The sequence below is a fragment of the Convolutriloba macropyga genome, chromosome 4, assembly GCF_964194025.1.
Source record: "Convolutriloba macropyga chromosome 4, txConMacr16.3, whole genome shotgun sequence".
Taxonomy (NCBI): domain Eukaryota; kingdom Metazoa; phylum Xenacoelomorpha; order Acoela; family Convolutidae; genus Convolutriloba; species Convolutriloba macropyga.
Window position 1 is genome coordinate 74,009,053 of NC_134471.1, and position 27,490 is coordinate 74,036,542.

At 33.8% G+C, this 27,490-nt stretch overlaps 2 protein-coding genes across 2 annotated transcripts in view; both read left to right on the forward strand.

Moving 5' to 3' along the window:
- LOC142338166 (proteasome adapter and scaffold protein ECM29-like) overlaps positions 1-21,220 on the forward strand; it is a 212,565-nt gene extending 191,345 nt beyond the window's left edge. Inside the window, exon 12 of the mRNA XM_075387803.1 lies at positions 20,899-21,220. Within this exon, the coding sequence (XP_075243918.1) occupies positions 20,899-21,220 (322 nt within the window). The remainder of the gene's footprint in view (positions 1-20,898) is intronic.
- Positions 21,221-25,720: 4,500 nt separating this feature from the next.
- Positions 25,721-27,490, forward strand: part of LOC142338168 (proteasome adapter and scaffold protein ECM29-like) — a 198,860-nt gene continuing 197,090 nt past the window's right edge. The window contains exons 1-3 of the mRNA XM_075387804.1: positions 25,721-25,773; positions 26,561-26,808; positions 27,202-27,392. Coding sequence (XP_075243919.1) covers positions 25,721-25,773; positions 26,561-26,808; positions 27,202-27,392 — 492 coding nt within the window. The remainder of the gene's footprint in view (positions 25,774-26,560; positions 26,809-27,201; positions 27,393-27,490) is intronic.

Sequence of the window (27,490 nt, forward strand, 5' to 3'; positions counted from 1 at the left end):
GGATGGTGAAACAGGGATAAAGTCCCATAACAGAAATATCTGGTACATAGACGCAAACAACCTATATGGTTATGCAATGATGCAAAAGTTACCTTATAAGGATTTTGAGTTTATTACTACTACTCTAGATCCGCGAACGGACATCGTCCGTGGCAAGCCAAGCGGGTTCCTCGATGCAATATTGAATACTCCAGATGATAGTGATCATGGTTACTATATAGTTTGTGATATTGATTATACTAATGAATGTAAAGAGAGAAGAGAACAGTTAGCACTAATGCCTAATAAGAGAAAGATAAATGATAATGAATTAGGTTACAGAGAAAGAGATGGAGGCAAAGCAAGATCAGAGAAATTAATCTTAGACCAAAACAGCAAAACAGAATATATGGTTCATTATAGGATGTTAAAGTTCTATGATAAGATGGGAGTAAAAGTAACAAAAATACATAGAATAATTAAATTTAAACAAGATTATTTGTGTAGAGATTATATACAAAACAATACAAATAAAAGAGCAACAGCTAAAACTGAAGAAGAAAAGGATGTAAGGAAATTAATGAATAACTCCCTATATGGAAGAATGTGAATGAATCCTCTACACTTCTTTCAAAGCAAATGAAGAAAAGATAATGAAAAGTGTAAGTAAACCAACATTTAAGAATATAACTGGATATAGAGATTATAGCCAAATAGAATATATAAAGAAAAAAATAGAATATAGCTCACCTGTTTATGTAGGAGTAACAATACTCGAACTTAGCAAATTACATATGTTTGATGTATTCTATAATATTCTACAACCATCCCTCAAAGATCTAACACTTCACTGTATGAATACGGACAGTTTCGTATTAAGTTATAGTGAAGGTAAAGTTAGTGATGAGCATATGGACTTAAGTAATCTAGACATACATATAAAAACTAATAATAAAGTCCCTGGCAAGTTTAAGCACGAGCTGGGGAGTAGGATTATTGAGGAATTTATAGCATTGTCCCCCAAAACATATAGCTTCAAAAATTATCCTAAAAACACTAAAGAAAAAGGAATAAAGAAGCATAATAATGCTAGGTGCATAGATTATTATGATGCATTAATGAATGATACACAGAGAACAGTAGATGAATGCAGAATACAAAAAGTTGGGGATAGCATGACAACTACAAAAACAAGTAAGATTAGTTTAAATATATTTGATGATAAAAGGTTTTATGTAAACAATATAAAAAGTTATCCTTATGATAAGGAACTATATTTATTTAAAAGGGGTTTGATAAATAGGATCCGAGAACAGACTTTGTCTGTGGCAAGCCAAGCGGCTTCACCGATTAAGAAACTATATAAGGATAAGGATGTAGATAAACTGATCTGTGAAGCAGGTTCCATGATTAATGATATTAAAGAATTAACTATCGATAGCAATAGAAAATTAATAGAAGCAGCTATTATATTATATAATGAGTTATTATAATTAGTTATTTTAATTATAATTATAGATCTAATTCATACTTAGTAAAATATTTTAATACAAAAAAATGACTAAGCTAGATGAACGTATAGAATTAAACTATCTAGAAAAACAAAACAGAAAGAATAGATTAGAAGATAAATTAATACAACAAGAATAATATGGTGAAATATAAGAGTTATTTGATCCTCTAACTAAAACACTAAATGCAAACAATGAACACAATCTAGCATTAAGTGAACAAATATTAAGGGAAATAGATTGGCAAAATCAAGAGTTAGATAAACAAACTAAGTTGATCCAGCAAGCTGGCCTCCAGTTTAATGAAGCTTTTTTGAAGTCCAATGGCAAAGCTGTAGAGGAAGCTCGAGATAAACCAGGACTTTTAGTAGATAAAGACACAGCTCAAATTAATAGTTTAATGTCAGTTCAATCTAACCCTCAATTAAAGTTAAAGTTCGGAAATTTAGATATCGCTGAATTTGAAACGAATGGTGTTAAGCTAATTTATCAAGAAAATGCATTTATAGTTGAGGATAATATATATGAATTTTCAGATGTGTTTATAAACTTTCTTACTAACCCAAATATAAAATATGGTGAAATCGAGGAAGATGAAAACAAAATTAAAAGGTTTTTATTTGATATTGGATATGATTTAGGAAAAGGGGATAAGAAAAGTGCTAGATATAGAGCAATAAAACGTATAATAGGGGTAAAGGATGATGTATATGGTAGGGGTTTAAATGGCAACCCTAACCAACAAAGTTGCCACCACTACGTAGACCCAAATAATGAAGACCCAAATAATCAAGAGCAACTAGATAATTTTGTTTTTAACTATGGTAAATGAATAATGGAAAAACAACAACAACTATTAGCTAAAGAAGTATTTAGCCCTCAACTAACAAAGTTTTGAAGGGAAAGAATAATACCATTATATAAAGATGAAACATGGTCAGCTGATTTAATTGATAAATCATCTCTAAGTAAATACAATAATAATTATAAGTTTATATTAACAGTTATAGATATATTCACAAAATATGCATGGGCTTTTCCATTAAAGAACAAATGTGATTTATCTATAACTAACGGTTGTAAAACAATCCTATCAGAAGGTCCACAAGGTGGCGCTGAACATAGAAAACCAGAAAAGTTATGGGTAGATAGAGGTAGTGAGTTTTACAATAAAATATTTAAATCTTTACTTAAAGAATATGAAACAAAACTATATTCTACTTGTAGCGATTTAAAGGCTGTATTCATAGAGAGATTCAATAGAACATTATTAGACATAATAAATAAACCAATGTTCATCAATGGTGATGGTAATTGGGTAAATATACTAAATGATGCAGTCATAACATATAACAATAAGATTCATTCAACAATTAATATGACACCAGTTGATGCTTCTAATAATCCTGACAAAGTTAGATATATCAGGGAACCTGCTTCCTAGATGATATCTACTTCTACTAAGGTTGAACCAAAATTTAAAGTTGGTGATTATGTTAGAAATGTAGATAAACGCAATATCTTCTCTAAAGGTTACACTTCTAATTGGAATAGAGAATTGTTTAAAGTTAATGAAGTTCTAAAAACACAACCACCAACATATAAAATAGGAGACATGAATGGAGAGATAATAGAAGGTAAATACTATGAACAGGAACTATTAAATTCCGAGTTTGACTTTGAATCTAATAATAAGGTGTTAGAATCATTAATTATATTTCTTAATATAAATAATGACAAGAAATAGATTTAACCAAGCAAAGCATCATATGGGGAATGGAAACAACTTAACACTAAGTAGGGCTCGTGGGTTATTCCTAGAAGATAATGATAATATTGATAGAAGGATACCTATAAAATTACGAATGTACATCCTCCGATAGATGAAAAAGATGTTGTTAATAAAGAGTATTGAGACAATAACTTATTATCCTCTTCTAATGAAATAGACATTTTAAGTAGAAACATAACTGAACAAAGAAAGGGTGACTTTGATAAAGTTACAACTAAAACATTACAACTAAATGAAACACAAGTTAATGAAGAACTAATTAAAGAATTTATTGAATCAGCAAATGAAGTCACAAATACTGTTAAGTTTTGTAATAAAGTTGCTGCTGATACTATCTCTAAATATAATCAATTAAAACAAGAATTTGATAATAATAAGTTTAATCAGAATATCACTAACATACAACTAGTTGATATGTTTACTACGGGTCTAAAAGAATTAAAAGAAATTAATAAAAAGACTAATTCTGCCGCTGATGAAGCACTTATAAAGAATAAAAGGAGAATAGTACAATGTATAATTGCTATACTTTTGCGAAGTACTTTAGTTGATAATAAAGAGCTAGCAAGACTTAGGGAGCATTATGGTTTTAAACAAGAAGATATAACGAAAGAAATAGAAAGTTTTTTTACTAATGAAAATAAGTAAAGCTATGACGGAGTCCATGAGTCAACCAACAGCACCGAGTGAGAGACTACTATATCCAGATTTGTCATCAGTAGCAGAACGATTAATAAATGAAAAGATATTTGCTAATAATAAATTTAATAACAATATTAACATTATAAAAGATATTAGAAATTTTTTTGAAACTGAAACTAATAACTATAACTATAATAATAAACTGAAACTAATAACTATAATAAGAAGTTAAGTAGATATAAAAATTATATTAACATAGCTGAGATAACAGAAATAGTATTATCATCAATAGCAACAACTGCAACAACAACATCTGTTGCATTAACAGGTATAGGATGACTTTATTCTATACTAACAGCTTTTGCTACGGCAACTGTTTGTGGTTCATTATCAAAAACAATTAATACTAAAATAAGAAATAAAATTATAAAGTATTCACAAATGTATATTTTAAGTAAACAGTTTAGCGACAAGTTTAATAAACTATATACTAAATCAATGAAAGATAATAAAATAGATAATGATGAATATAATGAATTAGTCAAGGTATATGAAGAATATAAGAAGAACAAGAAAAACAAGCTGAGTATTTTTTTAAATTAAAGTTAATATTGTTTAGTAATAATAGTATGTTTAGTAATAATATTATTAGTATTAATATTTTTCGATAATCATAATCATAATGTAAATACAATCATAATCATAAATATAATATAATTATAATCATAAACATAATCATAATCATAATATAATCATAATCATAATCAAGCAATTTTTTCTTCTTGGTACCTAAGTATAACCCTCTTCCTTTCTGTACTACCTTTATACCTTCACTAGTAGTTGCAAATTTAATTAAATCAGGTGTGACTGATAAAGCAGCTCTAGGGTTTCTAGATGCAGCTGCACTTCCTATTTTACTTGCTATTTCTAATGCTCTTACTGGATTATTAGCAACTTTCTTTCCGAAGTTAACTGTAGCTCTACCAACACTTTTAAAGAAATCTTTCAATCCCTCTGCTTCTATTGTTGCATCAGATACTGTCATTGATTTATTCCATCTACATTTAGTGCAGGATCCTCTTAACATTTTAGTACCTTTTGAAGTAATAGCTCCACTTATATTATTAGTACCACTATAATGTCTGCCACCAACACAATATGAATTAGTTTTGAACTTGTTTAAAAGACTCATTTCTATATATAAAAAATAATGGAAGTTAAAAAGTATAATCCCTTTGTTGTTATTAAGCCTAAGCCTACGGGTTCCACCCGCGAGCGAAGCTCGAAGCCCAGGGTTACACCTAAAGCCAAACCCAAACCCCAAACTAAACTTGAAGCTAGAGGCTTAGCTCTAGAGAATAGAAAGAAATTAGATATTATTTATGCTAAGGGTTTTGTTAAGACTAGTAGGAAATAGTTTGATTATCATTGATTTAGTCATTGTTTAGTCATTGGTTAAGTCAATAAATATATCATTTATTATAACTATGACTTAATTATAACTAAGACTATGTCTATGATATAATAGGCCTCCGGCCATTAATCTCTACGAGATTATATCAACAATCTTATTACCATCACTATTCGCACTAATAACCTTTCTAGTTAATACTAATGCATGACATATAACATCTGCAACTGCAGCACTAGATTTAAAATTAAGTTGTATTGTTTATGGGCCTATGTGATCATTTTTATATCTAGTATCAAATACATATATTCTATAATTACTTTTGAATGTTCTATGATTTATATATGGTTTTATATTATGTGGTAGCCCATTATAATCTTTATAAAAGCTAAGAATCTCTTTAAAAGCTTCATTAAAATTATTGGTACCGTAATTAATATTCATTCTATCCTCAGGATAAAACTCGCTACCAATCTTACAATAACATTCGGTAACATTCATTATAAGAAATTTTCTTGTATCATGAGTTTGTTCATTAACATTATTATTTTCAAAACCAACTATTATATATTGTGGTCTTTCCATAGCACTTTCCATACCAAGATCAAACAAGAAGTTAGTAGCATTGGGCACCTTCTTATAAAATGTCTTTCTTTCATAATAGCTAAAGTCTACATTATTTTTTTACTTAAACCCTTTTGCACAATGATTCTATTATCATTACTAGGATCAAAACTAGGCACACACCATGATATATCTCTAATTTTTATATTAACATCATTACCAACTGCACCTGGATTAGCATTAACTCTATATAGAGCTCTGTCATTATTATTTCTTTTTAATAGTAGGACTATAATTTAAATCCTAAACCATATATAATCTTTTCTAAATCATCTATGAAACTAAATAGATCACTCATCTTAATCATCATATAAATAAGACCTCGTCCTGCAGCAATATGGTCACCTTTAAGTTGACCATCTCTCTTACTTTGATTTCTAACAAAACCACTCTCATATTCATCATCATTACTAGTTAATAACTTATACATCAATAGATTAGGATGACAATGATCTATATATTCAATAGTCCTACCACCACTAGTTTCAAGCTTAACTGAACTAAATAATGCCATCATACCATAATTAACTAATCTAATATTAGCATCATTAGCAAATACACCACCAGCATCATCTGATACAACAAATTCTATCTCTAGATATGAATTACGCAAATTTTAAATGATTCTCTTTTCTATTGAGTATGGTATTAATGTTAGTATTAACCGTATTCATTGTTGCTAGATTATTTGGTTTATACTTTATAATCTTACTTTTCTGTATATCATTATTATAACCATAAGTTGTATCCAAATTAAAATCCATTTTTATAAGATAAAAAATGACAGACAACTTAATTCTATATGAACTACAAAAGATACATGAAACTCTAACTAAAACTAAAAAAGAACATACACTTAACTTTAGAATGATAAAGCCAACAGAAAAGTTTAACTTTAGTGAACCTATACTTAACTCGTCAAAATTAGGTTTAATTAGTTTATCTGTTTATAATTCGGTGTTTAATGTGAATAGAAGGAACAATCAATTCTTATATGATACCCGAGGTGAAACATCGGTGGAACCGCTTCGCGGATGGACAGATACCCGTATTTTAGCTGTTATACCAGGTGTATTTGAATTAATCGAAATAGCAGAATTAATAAAAGAAGAAACTAATGGTAATGTTATAATAAAACCTGATAAGAATACAATGAAAAGTTTCATGGAAATAAAACAAGGTGCCATTAACTTTGACATAGAAAACTCAATAGCCCCATTACAAGAATTTAGAAAAATAATTTATAAAAAGGTAAATTTACATCTCAGAAAGTTGTTGATATTATGAGTTTTATAACTATTAACTTTCATTGTAATGTGATATCTGGTGTTAAAGATAATGGGAATAACACTGATATACTATATACTTTTACTCTAACAGAACCACCAGGGTACTTGATAAATATTATACCAACTAATATCTTGTATCAAAATGTAACTAAAGATAGAATAGAATATATTGAATTTCATACTAAAGATGAGCATGGAAGACCTATAGACTTTAATGGCGGTGTATTGAGTTTTATTTTGCATCTGTGTTAACACAGCTGGTCGAAGACCCATCTATGTTAACAGCTAAACTTAGACTTAGACCTAGACTTAGACCTAGATTTAGACTAAACGGTTCCTATTTCCCTTTTAATCATAACACATTTTGAAATAATATTTCCCCTTAAAAAGTAATAAAAAATGTTTACTATTAAATGTGATGAATGTAAAAATAAGTCCTGTGCTCAAAGTTGTAAAAGTTGTAATTGGTGTCAGGGTAAACCATATCAATGTTTTGTTTGTAATAGAGTTATAACATATAGAGATAAACATGATCATTTACTAGAACATTTTAATAATCCCGATCAATATCTAACATGTAGAAAGTGTAAAGTATATAAACATATCTCTCAGTATAGTTTTAAGCAATTCTATTGTAGGTTATGTAAACATCTCCATAAATATACTTAAAAAAGATTTAGAAAACATGTAGAATCCCTTACACCATATCCACAGATTAGTATAGTTATAAATTATAATTAACCATAAATAACTACAAAACTCTCCGATCCCAATTAATTCTTAGTTTACCATTAATAGTTTTATTTTTAGTTATATCAATGACCATATTATTATAAGGCTCTTTCCATACCTTATAACATATATTAGCAAAATCATTAGAACTAAGTTCAATATTATTAAAGAAATCTTGATATATCGATGCTAGGACTTTACCTCTCTGTTCAAATAAAATAAATAGATTACAGATCTCTCTAACACTCTGCCTATCCAGAGAGAACAGGTTTTGATTAAGATATATCATATTGCAATTATTATGTCTACCTCTACAAAAGTTTTCATTAATAACTGGTTCTTTGGCTCTAACATCATCGAATATCATTAGTTTCTTTAAGTCTTTGGGTAGTTTATCAGGAGATGGTGAATCTTTTATATCTTTAATAAATTCTATAATTTCTTTATCGTTTATTCTTTCTAATCCATTGTATTGATCACCAGTAGGCCCAATGATGTATAGCTTATCAAAATATATACTAGCTAGAATTAGTTTTTTTTAATAAGACTGTCTTACCACATTCACTAGGACCAGATTTTATACATCCAAAGTTATCTGGGAATTCAGTTTCAGTAATTATATCATCATCATTTAGCCATGATTGTAGATCTTCATTTATGTTTACAGAGATATTGTTACTAAGACATTCATTGTTGTTAGATTTACCCCATTGATGTTTTTCACCAATTAGATATGTAAAATTATCTTTATCATTATCATTAACACTATCATTATCATTAACATTATCATTAGCATTATCATTAACATTATCATTATCATTAACATTATCATTATCTTTATCATTAACATTATCTTTAACACTATCATTATCTTGATCATTATCATTAACATTATCATTATCTTTATCATTAACATTATCTTTAAAACTATCATTATCTTTATCATTATCATTAACATTATCATTAACATTATCATTATCAATAACATTATCGTTAACATTATCATTATCTTTAACACTATCATTATCTTTATCATTATCATTATCATTAACATTATCATTATCTTTATCATTAACATTATCTTTAAAACTATCATTATCTTTATCATTATCATTAACATTATCATTAACATTATCATTATCAATAACATTATCATTAACATTAACATTATCATTAGCATTACAACCTAAACAAAAACACTCAATCAATGTAAATATCCAGGAATATATAATGAGTGTTTTTGTTTAGGTTGTAATGTTAATGATAATGTTAATGTTAATGATAATGTTATTGATAATGATAATGATAATGTTAATGATAATGTTAATGATAATGTTAATGATAAAGATAATGATAATGTTAATGATAATGATAAAGATAATGATAGTGTTTAGTAACTAGAATATTTAAAGCACTTTTAATTCTAAATCCCCTATCAATAAGATAGATCATATATAAACAATAAGCCCCACAATAAGATTCATCATATTGTTGTATTCTTTCATTAGAGCCTAGATCAACATATTCTTCTAAGAATAATGGTGGAGTCTCAACGCCAAAACTATCAAAGTAATACACAGGACCACCTTCTCTTCTTATAACTAAAACCCAATGTGTACCTTCAGTTGGGTGTAGATTGACAATAATGTTGAAATTAGGTTCCCCGTTCGGTGAAGCCGTTTCACGGATACTATCTGGAGTCTCATCTCTCATTACTATTTCAATTGGTGTTAGACTTATATCTTTACCTATATCTTTTATTCTGATATCGCTCATAGCACTATTATCAATTTTAAATTTATTATTGAATTCCTCAAAAGGTAGGATATGCATTTTTATATAATAAATTTAATAAGTCTAAGTCTAAGTATAAATCAAGTCTGTATTTTTTATGTAAAAATGGAGACAGGTAGCGCAGTTATAATTTTTATTTTCTTAATTGGAATTTGTTATGTAATATATGATTCAATACCAAGTAAATATACAAAACTAGAAGAAAGCTTTTGTAGATTTTTGAATAGGAGTCTAGTTAGATTTGAATATGAAAAGTCATTACACACTAATATGAAAAACCATTACACACTATTATTTATGGTGGAACTGTTACGGGGAAAACATATTTTATTAGACAATACTTAAAATTATACTCAGTCCAAAACGAAGACCAAAAACAAAACCAAGACCAAGCTAAAAATATAATTATAGTGTGTAAAGATGACAGAGACTGGATAGATCCTGAGTCTAATAAGTTTTATACTGGGTTTAATAAATGTGATATAAATACGATCACAAAAAAAATATGCATAAATTTCAAAATTGTGTAATAGTACTTGATGATATGGGTGATAGGTTAAATAAGGATATAGCTTATTTTTTTTTACTGAAGGTAGACCTTAAGATATTTAAATGATTGTAATGTGTCATAAACCAGCTCAAATAATTAATACAGCAAGAATGAGTTGTGATACTATTTATTTAACAACTTATAGTGGACCTGATCTATTTAAAAACTTTAATGAGATATATAAATGTGAACATGACTTTAGTAAAAATAAGTAGTGAGTTAAATAGTAACCATTATAATCGTACAGATGGAATGTCAGATGAACTTCGTTATGGTATAATTAAATATAATAAGAAGGAAAATACTTTTGTTATTATTAATAGTAATAGAACAATGATATATGTTTCAAGAGTTGGTTTCCTTGATTTAAAAGCTCTTAGTTTAAAAAATGAATTAGAAAGAGAAGATATAAATAAACTTATAGCATATATGAAACCACTCATGATAAATGCAACAGATAGAAATACCATTAATCATGATAATTATCAGTTTTATTTTAATAAACTTCTTACTTTAAATAATATTAAAATTCAGGATGATGTTTTAACAAAAGAGATGGTTAAAGCAAAAGGTTTAAAACAATTATCAAATATTGGTGGAATTATAGGTTGGGGTTTAGTTATAACTAGTTATATTTATCCTGATTCAATAAGAAAAACTGTTGGAGCCGTGGCAATGAGTGCAAGCAATATGTTGAATAGAGCAAACACTTTTGTTTACGTTGGATATGAAGAAGATCTACCAAGCAGGTTCCCTGATATGGGAAATGATTATACTGATCTACGAAGTAGCTTTGCTAATATGCAAAGTGATTATACTGATGGTGAAACATGGACAAAGTCCTATTTGCAAAGTGATTATACTGATCTACGAAGTAGCTTTGCTAATACACAAAGTGATTATACCGATAGTGAAACATGGACAAAGTCCTATCCGCGAAGCGATTTCACCTATCTAAAAAATAGTTAATGGGGCACGTAAACTTGTTACACCCTTAGAAAAACTACAAGAAGAACATATAAATGAAGGGATGGGAATTTTGAATAGAAAGGGATGAAAGTTTTTAACCAGACTATACGGAAATAATGAAGAATTTAGAGAAGAGATTATAAATTTGGTTAGAAATAAAAAAGAATTAGACCTTGAATTGATTTTAGATAAGAGATGTAAAACTAATACACTCAATACGTTAGGAAATAAATATTTAGCAGAGTGTATCACATCTAAAGATAATACTAAAGATTTAATTGAAATCATGGCTAAATATTATCTGCGAAGTAGTTACACCGATGGTGAAACATCTGCGAAGCAGTTCCACTGATGGACAAAGTCCTATCTGCAAAATGATTAGGTAAATATTATAGTTTACCTTATTATAAATGCTTTTAAAATGTTTAGAGTGTAACTATAAATATGGAAACATTGCTGTTTTAAAATATCATTATGAATCATGTCATAAAGATAAAACTGATAAATGTATGTGTGGTAATATAATACTAAGTGGTATTTGTGCTAATAATTTTTCTCCATGGGGTTGTTCTTTAAAAAATGAATCTAGTTCTAGTTCCAGTTCTAGTTCTAGCTCTAGTTCTGGTTCTAGTTCTATCTATGATTCTAACTCTAACTCAGACCCTGACCCTAACCCTAACCCCAACCCCAACCCTAACCTTAACCCTAATCTTAACCTTAACCTTAGCCCAGAAGTCTTAATTAGAAGTTGTAATAAATATATTTATATAAAACCAATAACTGATTTTGATGAGAGTAAGTATACATGTAGAAGTTGTACTTCAGCTAAAGTTAGCTGTCCATTTTGTGCTTCTGTTGTGAGATATGATGGGATAAGGGCTCATGTAAAGAAACAACATCCAGATGTAGATATACCTAATGGATTTAGTAGAAATTTGAGTGAGAAAACAATTAATCCTAGTTGGCAAAGCAAGACTGTAAGTCCTTTAGTTATTAGCCAAACTGAGGACAGTTTATCGTGTAAATATTATAATTTTGTGACATTTCTTATTAATATTGGGTTAAATTTAGAAAAAGTAAAAGAAAATATAAATTTATTGAAGAGTATAGATAATTTGAAATAAAAGTATAAAAAAATAAAAGAATATCAAAAAAGAGGGAATCACTCTTTAAGAGCTAAGAGCGATCTTTCTGCTGGGGGATCACCCCGAATAAGAGTGAATCGCTCTTAAAGAGTGAAAAGTAAATTTTGCTTTGATTTTTTGATTTTTTGTTTTAATTTTTGATTTCAATTGATTTCTGATTGATTTTTGATCGAATATTGAGCTAATATATAGTAGTGGATAAAACAAGGAAACCAACAAGTAGTAAAAATTGGCCCTATTCGACACGCGCAATTAGCGTTAGGAGAAAGGGTCAAATTTTACTGGTGGTTGGTTTCCTTGTTTTATCCACTACACTCAGGAACTCCCCCAGTTTCAGCCGGCGCCAGCCAATGTGTCTCCTGTTGGGGTCCAAATACGTTCGTTTAGTTGCCGCTACTTCAAAAGCCGTATATGTGAGGAAAAAGGCATTATTGGCAAGGCTGACGAATGGGAACATTCTCATTGTTTAGGTAGGCGCTTAAACCGTGAAATTCACAGAAAACGTCCTATCTTTGCTACTGCTCCGACCCCCAACAGTCCCTGTTTTGTTTCCAGGGATCTTTTCCGTTTGTGCCCCCCCCCAGCTTAGTGGGTGCATATTATTTGCACCCCCAGACCCACGTGCTATATTTTTGCACAATGTATTTTTACACAATATGATTTAAAATGTAATGGCACGTGCTCTGTAGGTGGGGGAAGCATACCGTACTGGGGGGGGGGGGCACAAACGCAAAGATCCGTTTCAAGTTTTAGAGAAGAGCTCATTGATTCTTGCAAAAAAACGCTATTTTTGAAGCACCTGTATCATCCATCTGCAGTCCCAGATTCTGGCAATTCTGCTCCAGCTGTTGCGGTGCAACATTAATTGAATCACTTGCTTAGAAATGCTTTATTATAACGCTTTATGCATAAGAATCTCAAGCTCGAAAAGACCAAGTGAATGTGGTTATATCGTTTGAATTTATGAATATTTGCTTTCAGCACGTGGTTAATTATCATTGTTTTCCTCATCTTGCTCGGATTGCATTGAAAGTCATTGTATCAAAGGTCATTGTAAATCGTAACATACCGGCCTCCTTGAACTGGTTCAACCTTACTATTGTATCAATGAAACTGGCTTTTTGGTTTTGTGGTCGATTCCGTTAAATAGTATTTCTTAGCAACCCATTAAAAGTTTTTTAATACTCTTAAAAATCAATCAGTTCCTGTTGCCAGTTTTCTACTGTTGTAATTTACATTTCCTTGCTGTCATTCCTCGTCTGTATGCTCCGTTGTTCATTCCTCATATGTGTCATCTTTCTTGTCAGATCTTAATGGCGGCATGTCAATATCGTTTTTCATTAACAAGACAAGCTTGTTTACTGGTTGTATAAATAGTCCAGATGATGTATTCAATTCAACACCTCGAACTATTTTAACATTTCCATCAAAGACCTTTAATATTCGTCCCATTTGGCCGAAAGTGGGTGGTGTGTTCTCTTCCTTGATTATTACTACATCATTGATGTCCATATTACTTTGTCTCGTTTGCCATTTTTTCCGTTGTTGTAAATTTGACAAAGTCTGTTGACCACTTCTTCCAAAAGTCTCTGATAAGATTGTCCATCCTCTTCTTCTGCCGTGTCAATGAAATTGTTTCTTTTCTTGTTGTTTTTGATTCAGGCAATGCTGTTATTGGTCGTCCTATCAAAAAGTGTCTTGGTGTAAGTGCTAAGGCATCATTGGGATCATTTGAAACGGACGTAATAGGCCTTGAATTTAAGATTGCTTCAATTTGTGTCAACGGTGTTGTGAAGTCTTCAAAAAACATTTTTTGTTCTTCCAATGCTGCGGTACATGTGGCGTTTCAAAGATTTGACAGCGGCCTCCCATAGTCCTCCGAAATTTAGCGTTCTCGGCAAAGTAGTAAGCCAAGTAATATTGTTCTCCTTGCCGAATGTTGATATCAAATCTTCAAACTCTTGAGTAGCTAAGGCTTGTCGAAACTCCAACTCTCCCTTCGTCCCAATGAAAGTTGTTGAGTTGTCGCTGTATATTTCATCAGGAATACCTCGACGAGATACAAATCTTTTAATGGCTTCAAGACAGTCATCCTTGGTCAGAGACATAACTGGCTCTACGTGAACTGCCTTCGTACTGAAGCAAATGAAAATTGCAACGTATGTTTTCAAAAGCGTTCGAGTTCCACTTTTTGTGTAGAACGGTCCACAACAGTCGAGTCCGCAATGACTGAACGCAAATGACGGCACTAGTCGTTCTTGAGGTAAATCTCTCATCTGAGGCTGTAACAATTTGGCATCAAAACGGATACAAGGCTGGCTTGCATCTGTATAAGATACCTTTCACTACAGAAAGCCCTCCAGGTATTCAAATAGTTCGTCGATGCGTGTATAACGTCAAATGAGGTCCTCAGTGAAGATTTTTCTCGTGTGCTTCTCGAATAAGCATTTCAGTGATTGGCGATTTTCTTGGAATAAGGACTGGAAATTTTCGATCTATTGTGTAAGGTGAATTCGCTAGGCGTCCTCCAACTCGAATCACCTTATTCTCTTCATCAAAAAATGGTGAAAGGCTGTTGAGACTGCTGCTTCTAGGAAACTTTCGTTTTCTGTGTCTCCCTTTAGTGGCTGCTCCATAAGCATTAAAATGACATTTCCTTTCTCTGTTTTCATCTTTGTTGAATTGATGTACTGTTTCGCTAGAATTGTCTTTATTCCCGGTAGACACGATGTAAAGGTGATCCCCAGGGCCCCCGGCCCAACCTCTACCATGGCTGACATCATCGTTTGAGACCACAACACCATCTACGCTGACAAGACATACTGGGCCCCCGGCCCTACCTATACCTGAGGAATTGGTAGTAAAAACTGAGCTCGCATTTTCACCTGCGCCCCCGGCGCTGAAAAGACTGCCTGGGCCCCCGGCCTTACCTTTACCTAGGGAACTAGTAGAAAAAGAGCTGGTATCTTCATCTGCACCCCCGGCGCTGACAAGACTACCGGGGCTCCCGGCCCTACCTATACCTAGGGAACTAGTAGAACAAGAGCTCGTATCTTCATCTGCGCCACCGGCGCTGACAATAATACCTGGGCCCCCGGCCCTACCCAAACGTTGAGGAGCCTTGGTAAGTAAAGAGATCCCCGTGCTCTTACCAATCCTAGTGCTGATGTAAGCATCTGGGCCCCCGGCCCTACCTATACCACCAAACCCCTCTGGTCCAGTGAATTTGTTACGTTGCTGAACGTCTTGTTGTGTCGCATCTCGGCTGCTGTTGCTTGCATCTTCAGTGGGCTGATTCCTGATGATCTTGTATTCATGAAGAAAGTTTCGCTGTATGAAGCTGTACAGTTGAATTCTTCCTTCGTATAAATCTTTATCTTGTAAGGAGATTGAATTATAAGTCCTGATCATTAGCTGAGACGTAGACTCATTACTATCAGTCCTTTCGTTTGGCGTTGAAGAGCATGCTTTTATGCTTTTCGACATTTTTGTTGTCCGCTGTTTCATTTTTGAAGATTGAATTCTTCTCTTGATACTGCTGATGAACCTTTGGACATGTAAATATCCTTCTAAATTTATGTATTGACGAATGCCGATTTATCATCAATAAAATTGCGTTATCTTCTTTTGATGAAATGATTGTCACGTTTTCAGATTGTACCTTTACTTCTTTTTCGGTCTCTTCTCCTGTAGGTGACAAAATGTCAAGTGAAGGCCAGGCGTTTTCAGGTTGCCGCAACCACTCTGGTCCATTCCACCAAAGCTTATGGTTCAGCAAATCAGCTGCCGATTATCCTCTTGAAGCACAATCCGCTGGATTGTCTTCAGGATTGTCATAATTCCAACTACTGGCTGGAATAATTTCCTGTATTTTTGCTACTCGGTTGACGACAAATGTTTTCCATTTCCTCGGATAATCTTGTAGCCAGGCAATTGTAACCGTAGAATCTGACCACGCAAAAACCTTCGGATTTGGAAACCGTTCATCGCTAATAGCATTTGTCACTGCCTCGACAAGCTTAGCTCCTAGCAGGGCAGCACAAAGTTCCAACCTTGGCACAAAGTTCCAACCTTGGCTTCTTCCAATCAACGAAGAAGCAATGCCGTATGTTACCCGAGTCATACGAAAGGTTTCAATCGCCTCTGAATTTGGATCTTTCCAGAATAATCGGTGATAATCTTTGTCTTCCTTGTCCAATTCGACTTGCCTGTACATTTTTGCAATATCAGCAGAAAGTGCTACTTGGTGTAGTCGAAATCGAACAAGAATGCTGAAAAGGTCTTTCTGAATTTTTGTCCAAACTTGAGTCTGTCGTTAAGAGATACTCCTGTTGTCGTCTTTGCGGATCCGTCGAAAACGACCCTCAGCTTGGTGGTAGTGCTTGACTCTTTGAGCACACAATGATGACAAAGATAGTAGCAGTTTCCGACAGGCTTGATAAGTTCTGATGTTGGAGTTTTCTCCATGTGTCCGAGATGAAAGAACTCTCCAATGAATTCTGCGTATCTTTTTTAAAAGTCGGGTTGTCCTTTCAATCTGAATAGAAGACTGCGGAGTCGTTTTTTGGCTTGTTGAAGTGAATCTCCTAATGCTTTTGTCTCGTTCTTGAAGGGAAGTTTCACTATGAAGCGACCTTCAGGGCTTCTTCTAGTTGTTTCCTTGAAGTGATAATCGCATCGTTTTTCTTCGTCTGTCCAAAGCTGCGCCGCTGGAACTTCTTCAATTTCCCAAAAACGCTGCAAATTTTCTGGCTCTGAAGAGACAAAGAATGTCTGCAGATCGTTTGTATAGGTTTTGTCTCTCTGTTCCCTTCCAATAACGACCCAACCGAACATTGATAGCCTATATGTTATTCCACAGTTAGGCTCCTTTAGTCGACTGTTGCCAATCATTATATCTTCATAATGAGATGCACCGATCAAGAGGTCAATTGATGACGGCTAGTTGAAGTCTGGGTCAGCAAGCTCCAACTCCTTTACTGTTTCCCATTGGCTGGTGTCAATGAACCATGATGGCAGATTATCAGTCATTTTTGTCAAAACTAACGCACTAATATTGACAGTGGACGATCTGTTCCTTGATGACAAAAGAAGGTCCACGCGACCTTTGTTGTCTTGAACCGTCCCACCTAGTCCAAAAACTTTTGTGTTGCTGCTTTTCTTCAATTGTAACCTTTGTACTGCTGATTCAGTTATAAGGTTGTTTTGTGAAGCTGTGTCTAGAAGTGCCCTAAGTAGAATTGTCTTGCCGTGAACATTAACGGAAACAATTGCGGTTTGAAGAAAGACTTCTTCTGAAGTTCGTTGAGTCATAGCTCCTGTGAACTTGTTTTCATCCTTAGATTTTGCAATTGCTGTTGTTGTTGTAGCGTTGTTCTTCTGTTTGTCATTTGCTTGATTGCTGGTTGTTCCGCTAGTTGTTTGCTGATTGGTGTTTCTGTTGTGAATGTTTTCACGATGAAGAAGAGTATGATGCTTTCTACCACATTGCTTGCATTTCGATCCATCACAATCTTCTGATCTCTGTCCCGGTCGCAGACAATTGAAACAGAGTTTTCTAACCTTTATCAGCTCTGCACGTTCCCTTACTGAAAGTTTCTTGAGCTTTCCGCATTTGAAAATTTTGTGCGTTTCTTCACAACATTCCCATTGTTGCTCGGAAGTCGCCAAATGTGTGTGCAAATGTCGTTGATTCCTGTTCATTTGAGTTTTTGTCGCTCCTACTCCATTTGGCGCTGTTGCCTCGAGTGCTTGTGCGCGTTCCTCTAAGAAAAGTCTGAGCTCTGCATACCTTTGAGGTTCCTTGCCTTTTGAAGACATCTCACATTGTTTTCTTGTCTCTGTAGGCAGCTTCTCACTGCTCAAGTAAACAAAAAAGATGTCTTGACTGTTGACTGGTTCTCCCAAATTCTGCAAGGCAAGTCGATGTTCGTCCATTGCTTCAATTAAATTTCTTAGGTCTCTGGCATTATCGGTTGTCAGTGATCGATACGAAACAATTGAATGCAGGTGTGTGCGAATGATGATCCTCTTGTTCTCGTATCTGTTTATCAGATTGTTCATAGCAATGTCGAAGTTGTGATCGGTAACTGGTATCGAGGCAAGCAGTTTAGCGGCATAACTTTTTACAGATGCTTTCAGATACTGCAACTTCTGACTTCCTTGAAGAGAACTGTTGTTGATGACTGCTCCTTTGAACAAATCAAAGAACGAAGTCCCTTCCATATAATAACCCGAAAAAAGTGGCAGATTGAGTTTTGGTAACTTGATGTTAGCGGAGTTCGTCATAGCATCGGAGAGCGTTGACGTCAATGGCCTTGAAGTATCTGCTGCTGTTGAAGGTCCCTCAAAACGTTTCGTCAAGCGTTTGATTGCATCAATGTTCTGTGTCAACTTGTCATCAACTTCCTCTGACTCCAGAATATCATTGTCCAGTGCTTCCGCCTCCGTCAGGTTCTGTTGAAGTTCTTGGTTCAAAGTTACCAGAAAATTCTGCTGTCGGATGAGAAGTGTCGCTACCTGATTTAACCTGTTGATGTCTGCTTCTGAAATGGTGTTTAGATCTTTTGACATGATATTTTCAGCCTCATTGTTTAACCTTGTAGCAACGCTGCGGTGTGATCCCCGCGACTGCTTCTGCATTTCAAGATTGAACATTTTGACTTGCTGTTGCCTTTGAGGGCGTCTTTTTATTGTCTTTGTTGTTGGTCTTTATTCGTATCTTTTTCGTTTGTCTTTTTCGTGGACTTTGCTGTGCTGAAAGCTAAAAACACACTAAAAGAACGCAAAAGATGGGAATTCGGGTTTCACTTAATCCCCCCTTCAAAAAATGCGGCCAATTTTTGCGCTCGAACTTATTGTTATTATTTCGTGGTAGCAAACCTAAACTAAAAATTTCGAGTTCTCCGCGAGAACTGAGAAAGAGATCGTTTTCCCCGAAGTTTCAAAAAAAAAGTTTTTGTAACCCTTTAGATTTAGTTCTCCCACTAGATAACTTTACCGGGTCCCAGAATTAGATTAATCAAACTTGTTATACAAGTTAATCAACTTGTATAACATGAGGGGGGATGCGTTATCTAGTGGGGGTCCGCTTTTAACTTCCCCTTTAAATTTCCACTTTTAGATTTTTTGCTAAATTTTTTAGAGAGATAATGCTTGTGGTGCCTAATGCTTTGACTATTTTATCCATAACCTATTTGTCGGCGGACCAAATGTTGCGGTGCAACATTAATTGAATCACTTGCTTAGAAATGCTTTATTATAACGCTTTATGCTTAAGAATGTCAAGCTCGAAAAGACGAAGTGAATGCCATAATATCGTTTGAAATTATGAATATTTGGTTTCAGCACGTGGTTAATTATTATTGTTTTCCTCATCTTGCTCGGATTGCCTTGAAGGTCATTGTATCAAAGGTCATTGTAAATCGTAACACCAGCCACTTGATTTTATTTTTTATTGCACAACATAATATCAATTTTATTAGAAGTGCATGGCACAACCAAAATTTCATAGATGCGCAAATATTAACAACGACACTTTCGAAGTGCTTTTGAACGAAACCAAAATTATTTTCGAAATTATTTTCAAACCCAAAAATATTAAAGAGTACTGAGGATTTGATTATTGCGTTTGGAGAGTCAAACAAAAGCAGCGTTGCAACTTTCGGTGCGTATCCATGAAGAGTTGCAGTTGTACTCAAACGTCCGTTCCTTCATTTTCTCGCCCGGCGAGAACCGATATCGCAATATGGAGTTCGAGCGCCCGCAATTATCGCGGATTTCTTGGATTGGAAAAAAATTATCGACTTAAAAGTCAAATTACTTGATAGTTTTCTCATAGCTAGGAAAAGCACATTTCAATATTTTCTCTGATATGTATCTGATTAGAAGCTGTATTGAATGGGCCAAAGTAGGCTGTTAACTTCTTTAAATATTTTTAATTACTCTCAAACAGGGTTTGTAGGAATTAAATTAGTGCTGAGGCCTTTTAAGGGATATTTCGCTCGACCGCTATTTCGTCTGACCTTCTTAACTTCTTAACCTCGTCCTCAAAAACGGGTTGAACAGGTAAAGCGCGGAGGGCATTGAGTGAATTAGCAGCTTTCTTAAAACCTTACGCCTGCTAGTCTCTCTAATGGTGCGAAAGGCGGTTCTTTATCTGAAGAGTTTGACCCCCTCCTGCCACTCTTCCCGTCCACCTTTCATCACTACTTCACCTGGTGATTTCGATTTGAACCCCCCACCCTCCCCCTCCCCGCCCTCGTCCAGCTCCCCATCATTTGCCTCCAAAATGCTTGACCCCCCCCCCCCCCCCTCCTCCCCTGATGCTAGCACGCCTAAACCCCAGCTGGCTAATGTCCAAGCCAAGTACTCGCCGGTCATTCGAGAGCGATGTCGGCTAGTGTGGTCATCCGCGTCTATTCTCTTACAATCTACTATGTTTACATTTTGATTTTTCAGACACTGCCTTATTACCCTGACAGACGCGGAGGCAGATCTGACTTGTTCCGAATTGAAACAGCAATCAAAGCACCTGCAGAAGTCAATCGAGACACATTGTGAGATGGGAAAGTCTTATGCTAAATTCCTCCTCACACAATCTGAGAGGAACCAAACGTTCAAAATGTTCTTTTACTTGACGGAAGTTTGTCACGTGATTCCTACCACAGTTTGCAAACAAGTTTTTGACAAAAGGGATCAAATTTCCTCATTCATCAGAGCGTTCCTTAATAAAGTTACAAGCATAATTTATTTTTTACTGCTGCATTTGGTTATCAAATAATCGTTAGTCAAGTGTTTGCATAATAGTCTGCTTGAATATTTGGATCTTTTCCGTTTGTGCCCAGTATGTTATGCACCCCCAGTTTCAGAGCACGTGCCTTTACATATTAAATCATAAAGGCGAAATATTGAATGTGGGTCGGGGGGGGGGGGGGGGGGGGGGTGCTATTAATATGCAGCCGCTAAGCTTTGGGGGGGGGGGGGGGGGGGCAAGATCCGAAAATTCCACAGTGATTTTTCTCACAGTTCTCCACATAATTGTGATGAATCTTCGTTTTTGATTGAAATTTTTAGTCATGCTTAATTTCACTCTTGGATTTTCTCAGTGAGGGTTATTGATGGGCACCAAAATTCTGTTTCAAAAATGCTCTGTCGTAGATGAACTGAAGTGTGCTTTATCATTTAATCCTTTCCTTGTTCTTAGTAGCCGCCTCAGCTTCTCAGCCGGCTATTATAGCGCTCCTATTTTTAACAATTCAAAGAACTTGAAATGTATTGGGGCGCTGTCTTTTTTTAAGATCTGTTCACACATTTTCTTGATTTTTGAAGTCAAATTTGAGTAGTGATTTTGGTCACGCCGAAACAGGAAGTAGAGCGAAAAAGTGAGTGGTTTTGCGGCGTGAAATTTTTTCGCTCTAAATTTAAAGTAGAGTGAGAAAACGGTGTTTGAACAAAAATTCGCTTTCTCGCTAGTGGTTTTTTTGTTCACATGCGGCAATTTCACTCTGATTTTTACTGTTTTTTTTTCATTTTTTGGATCGGATTTTTTTCTTAGTGGTTTTTACAATCCATTAATAGTTCATTCTAGGCCTAGTTTTTTGTTTGAACCAAATTTCTATTTCTGGCTTATAGTTTTTGTGCACATGCGGCTGTTTGACATTGATTTTCTGTTTTTTTTTTAATTTTTATAATTGATTTTTTTAAAAATGGTTTTCACAATTCACTCATAGTCTGTTCTCGGTCTAATTGTTTGTCTAGTAAATGAAAACTTTTTGAATTGTACGTCAGGAAGTTGTCCTGCTATGTTTTTTACTTCGTCGAATAAAAAATTTTTCGCTTTACCTTAGTTCACAGCTTGTTCAACATTTTTGCGCGAAATCTTTTTGACTTCTCTAGGCTAGTTTCACTCTTCTCTCTTTCTGCTAAAAGTGTTTGGATCTTTTCCGTTTGTGCCCCCCCAGCTTAGTGGGCTCATATTATTTGCAACCCCCAGATGCACGTGCAATATTTTTACATAATGATTTACTATGTAATGACACGTGCTCTGTAACTGGGGGGAGCATAACGTACTGGGGGGGCACAAACGGAAAAGATCCAAGTGTTTTTAGACAGCAGTTGCTCAGCAAAGCAATTCAAAATGAACAGAATCAGTATCAAAAACGAAATCAAGGATAAACCCATAAAGCCCAATTTTAGATGCCCGTTACTCAAACTTTGTTCTTAGTTAACATATCTATTGCTTTTTGGTATTGATATTAGACCCTGGTTGTCTCACTACGAAACAAGAGTTTGTTCAGCTCCAAAATGACATCAAAATAGTTCGTACTTTAAAGTAGTTTGTGTACAAAAATCATTTTTTCATTAGTTTTTTCTCTTTCAATGCCAATCTTGGTTATGGGAATCAACGGCGGCTATTTTCTCTCAATTTGGCGGGAAAGTTTTTATTTTGAGAGACTTTCAAAATTTGAGCCGTTTCGACGATGACTGCTACTAACTCTCAAAAAACGACTGATCGTTGGGTAGCATACCTCATTCATATTAAATCTCGATTAACTATGACCGTCCTTGTGTTCTAAAAAAGCAAAAGTTTACTAAGAAAGCAAAAAATAAATGTTTTCTTTGTCGCTTATTGATATTTGTTCCACTCTGAACCGGAAAGCAAGTTCAACCGGCAATTGAAAAGCCTTTGCTAGGAAAGCAAAATGTACCGATAACTCAGTCTTCTAATAGCTTAGTACTTAGCAAAAACAGTGGCATAGCATCTTATAAAAAATAGAACACGCAGACAAAAAGATGCGAGTTATCTTACGGCTCATATTAATAATCATGCTACTAAATTGTCATCGTTCCTCTCAATCTTGATAGAAAGTTTCAAGTATGTCGTAGTTAAGTTTATTTCGAAAGCACTTGAAAATTTTAAATGTTTAGCATAGATTCTCTTCGACCGCAGAACCAGTTCTTGCAACCAGTTTCTCTCAAGAGACGATTAAAAGCAAAAGCTTGTCTGACACATTTTTTTTTGAAAGCTGAGCTTATATATGGTCAGTTTGGAACTAACATGGCAACATTTTAACAGGCATTGACAAATCGCATCTTTATTCAATATTACTTTTCAACAAAAATCTTTGAAAAGATTAAAATGCTGGGATTTGATCGGAATGAGCAAAGTGAAAGTGTCCAAATTAGAGAACAGTTTCTCTCTGTTGTCATTAAAGTTTGCCATTATTTTTTGATAGAAAAAATTCTATAAATTATTGATTTCTTTCTAAATGCAGGGTTCTTTAATTTGTTACCAGGTATCTTACTCAATAATGTCCATTATGGGCTTGAAATTTTTTCTGTAACTGTCATTCAATGAGTGGAACTATCAAAAAAATATTAAATCAAAATTTGAAACGCAGACAACGAACATATATATTAATTTGGTGTCAGCGGGAAAAAAGTATCAAATTGTCTGAGCAAAGAGTGGGCGGTTATATAGAGCGTTATATTCGGCCGAGAAAGAACAAGGAAGCTCGTTAATGTGCGTTCGCACATGATTTTCCGACCCGCGCTCATCTACATTTTTGACATTACTCGCAACCAAATGACGAGATAATCAAAAATAGATATTTGAGTTTAAAAAATCGCTACACAAACTACTGAATGAATTACATAATGGTATGCCTCATTACCGCGCTCTCAAGATCTCACACCATTAATAAAACTACGAAAAAATAAACAGCAAAATAAGCAAAAAAAGAATAAAAAACATTTTTTAAAGAAAAAATTCTATATCTGAACTTAAAAGTACCAAGTAACAACGTCAAAATGCAATCAGAAAAATGCTTAACTACACAAATTTACTTTTCCGTTACCGCAAAGCAGATGGGACTTTATACTAATGAGAGTAGGTTACAAGTTGACAAAAAGAAGCAATAATTAGGCGAAATTCAAAATTCAACCAATATTTAATAAATCAAGTATTTACAAACGTCTTAAAAAGCATTAGCCAAATTTTCGAAAACGTAATTACGAAACCAATAGAAACTGTCTCTGGTTATATTAAGCCGCAGAAACGGACTAAAGGCAAAGACAAATTGAAAAAATTGCAAACAATTTGCGAAAACACAAATTATTGAAGCCATTGAAATCTTTCGCTGTTATATGAATATTTTGTTTTTATTTCAAATATTAAATAAAGTATTTCAGTTAAAACTATACTGAAAGATTAAGTATGTTCACTTAGGCCTCATTTAAAAACCATTGGGATCTGTTATTGCGCGAATGTGCTTAAAGAAGAGAAAAGAACACAAATATTGACGACTAACAAAACTTTTTTGAAAACATATACTGTTCAACAAACAAAAACATCAGTTACGACGTAAAATCAGAAACCACTTTAATATTCGAACTACAGAGAATTGGATGGGGCCTCTATTTGATGATAATTAGATACAAGTTGACAAATATAACAAAAACTGAAAAGTTTAAGAAAACGTTTTAAAACAAACAATATCCTAAACTTTGAGGTTATTTGCTATAAACTTACTGCATTGAGTAACTTCATTTCTTCAACACTCAATTAGAGGCCTATGAGACTTCTGAGTTCTTTACGACTACATAAAGAATAAAAAATGGGCAAAAACAGCAAATTGAAAAAAAAATTGAGAGAGAAAAGTGTCGAAGCCATTTAAAAATGATCTATTCATCAACAACTGTTACATTTTCAAATAGATTTTCTTAACAAAAATGGAATTCTTTTTGTCTGTAACAACATGACTTCAAAAAACCAACAATTGTGAACAAAAATATTAAAACCACGAATTTTCTTTTAGAAAACCCGTAGTATCAAAGCCATTAAATTCAATAGCTTTCAACGGAAATCTACAAATAATAAGTTATAATAAATTTTTAAGCTTCAATGAGGCGCCAATCTTTTGCGTCTTTCTTAAATCATGAATAAGTCATCACAATAAATCGTACGACTTTGAAAACGACAACAAATACAGGAAACGAAACAAAAAATCAGTAGAAAAGTGCAAGAAGACAGTGTCAAAGCCATTAAAACCATACGTTTTTCTCTGCAAACTTTATCTATGATCTATTTAAAGTCTTTTCTATGCCAATGGGAACTGGCAATAAAAGAATAATGTGATAAATTCTCAAAAGGATTTGAAATTATGAAAGCGAAAATTACCAAATATTTGAAAAAAAATTATGAAAAGTCGTGGCATCCAAGTCATAAAGACAAAAGTTAGAAGATGAAACCGCTAACCTGAATAATTTTGCTTGCAGTAGAATGGAAGGGGGTCCTGTGAAACGTGAGGCTGACTTACAGTTCACGGAAATAAGGTTAAGATCGTTTAAAATGTTCAAAAAAAAATTTTTTTTCGAAAAATTATTTTTAAATTCTTAACAGCCACAAGCTGTCCACTCCATTTACTACACAGGTTTGCTTACGGCTCTTTAGGAAGCTTAAGGCACTCTCAGTGAACGAGTCTTTGTCATAGGACTACAAAATTTTATTTAAATCTCAAAAAGAAAATCCAAATTGCAATAAAAATTACGAAAACTCAGAGTCGCAGCGATAAAAAAATGAGCGACTCCTTAAAAACAAATTATTTGTTCGTTGGGCATCATTTGACTGTAAATGAGGTTTTTCATGAACAGAACATGGATTTGAAAAGTGACTAGTCTCTAAAATCAAAGGAAAAATATGCATTGGTTTTTAAAATATCAGCTCTCAAATAGAAATCGATTTTTTTTATTTTTAACTTCCCTATGAGTAGAAAACTATCTTTTTTATGGCATTTCGTCTGTTAGGAACAAAAGATTGTTTCATTTGTAGCATAAAATGTAATTTTGAATTGATAATTTTACAGAAAAAAAATCTTAATTTGAACAAAAAAATGAACAAAATCATGCCAAACATATTTTTAATTCCCAACTCTACGCCGGATGAGCTTATTAATGATACCAATCGCATTTATCTACGATGAATATATCGATCGGCCAAAATTGTCTGAATAAAAAACCCCATTTGAGTTTATAGTTCCTCCCCCAAGTGGGGTCTGAACAAAAAGCCGCGTTAAAGTTATTTTAACTTCAATTTGAAACTTAATCCCTAATGGATCAACAGTTTGAACTGGGCCCGAAATGCTACAGTTTGCTACTCGGATGCTCTCAGATCATCAGCAGCCGAGTTTTACGGCTCTCTGAAGGCGTGTGTCGAGGATACCTTTGGACCAAATGAGCTGCAGGTTCTGAGTGATGTGAACGACAAGAATGCAGAGAGGTTCAGTGGAACATGTTTGTCTCTTGGACACTACGTAGCCCACAAGAAAAGACTGAAAGGCGCTGCAGATCTCGAATTGAGCAGAAAGTTGGGTTAGTATTTTGATTTAATCCGTCCTAGAATTTCATAAATTAAATGAAAAAGAGGGATCAAACTGAATGAAAATTTTGGTGAACGCAAAGTAAGCCGGAGTAAAAGCAAGCAGAATGTTTTATAATATTTATGTAGTCTTTCTGAAATAATACGTTGAAATAAGCCTTATGTTTTACATTTGTTGACATCGCAAAACTGAAAGGTCACTTTTGTGCACTTATTGTTGCTTGTATTCTATAAGTTTTCTATGATCTAAAAAACATCGAGGTTTCCTATCCTTGTATCAGAGCAAAAGTGGGAATGACTTATCGCTGATGCATTGTTTGGATTCACTGGTAGTCCAATTCGGGTAAAAACTGCTGCATTTTGACTTACAAGTTTGAAATGTTTAGTACCTCTTCTTGGAAAGGAGCACCGGTTATTCGATGTGGGTTTGAATGCCCTCTCCATCCTCTCAGTGGAAGTGGATATCGAAAGTGTGCTGGTGGGGGGAGAGGAGGTAGAGGTCAAATGTGAAGTGCGAGAGAATTTGATGAAGGAAGCTGAGACTGTGATTGGTTACACGGATACTGTTCAGCTCAAGGTGCGAGTGTACATTTTTTTTTAAAAAATTTGAAAAAAAATAATGTATAATAGTGCCTATATATGGATGTTGTTTATATGGAATAATGGATGTTCATT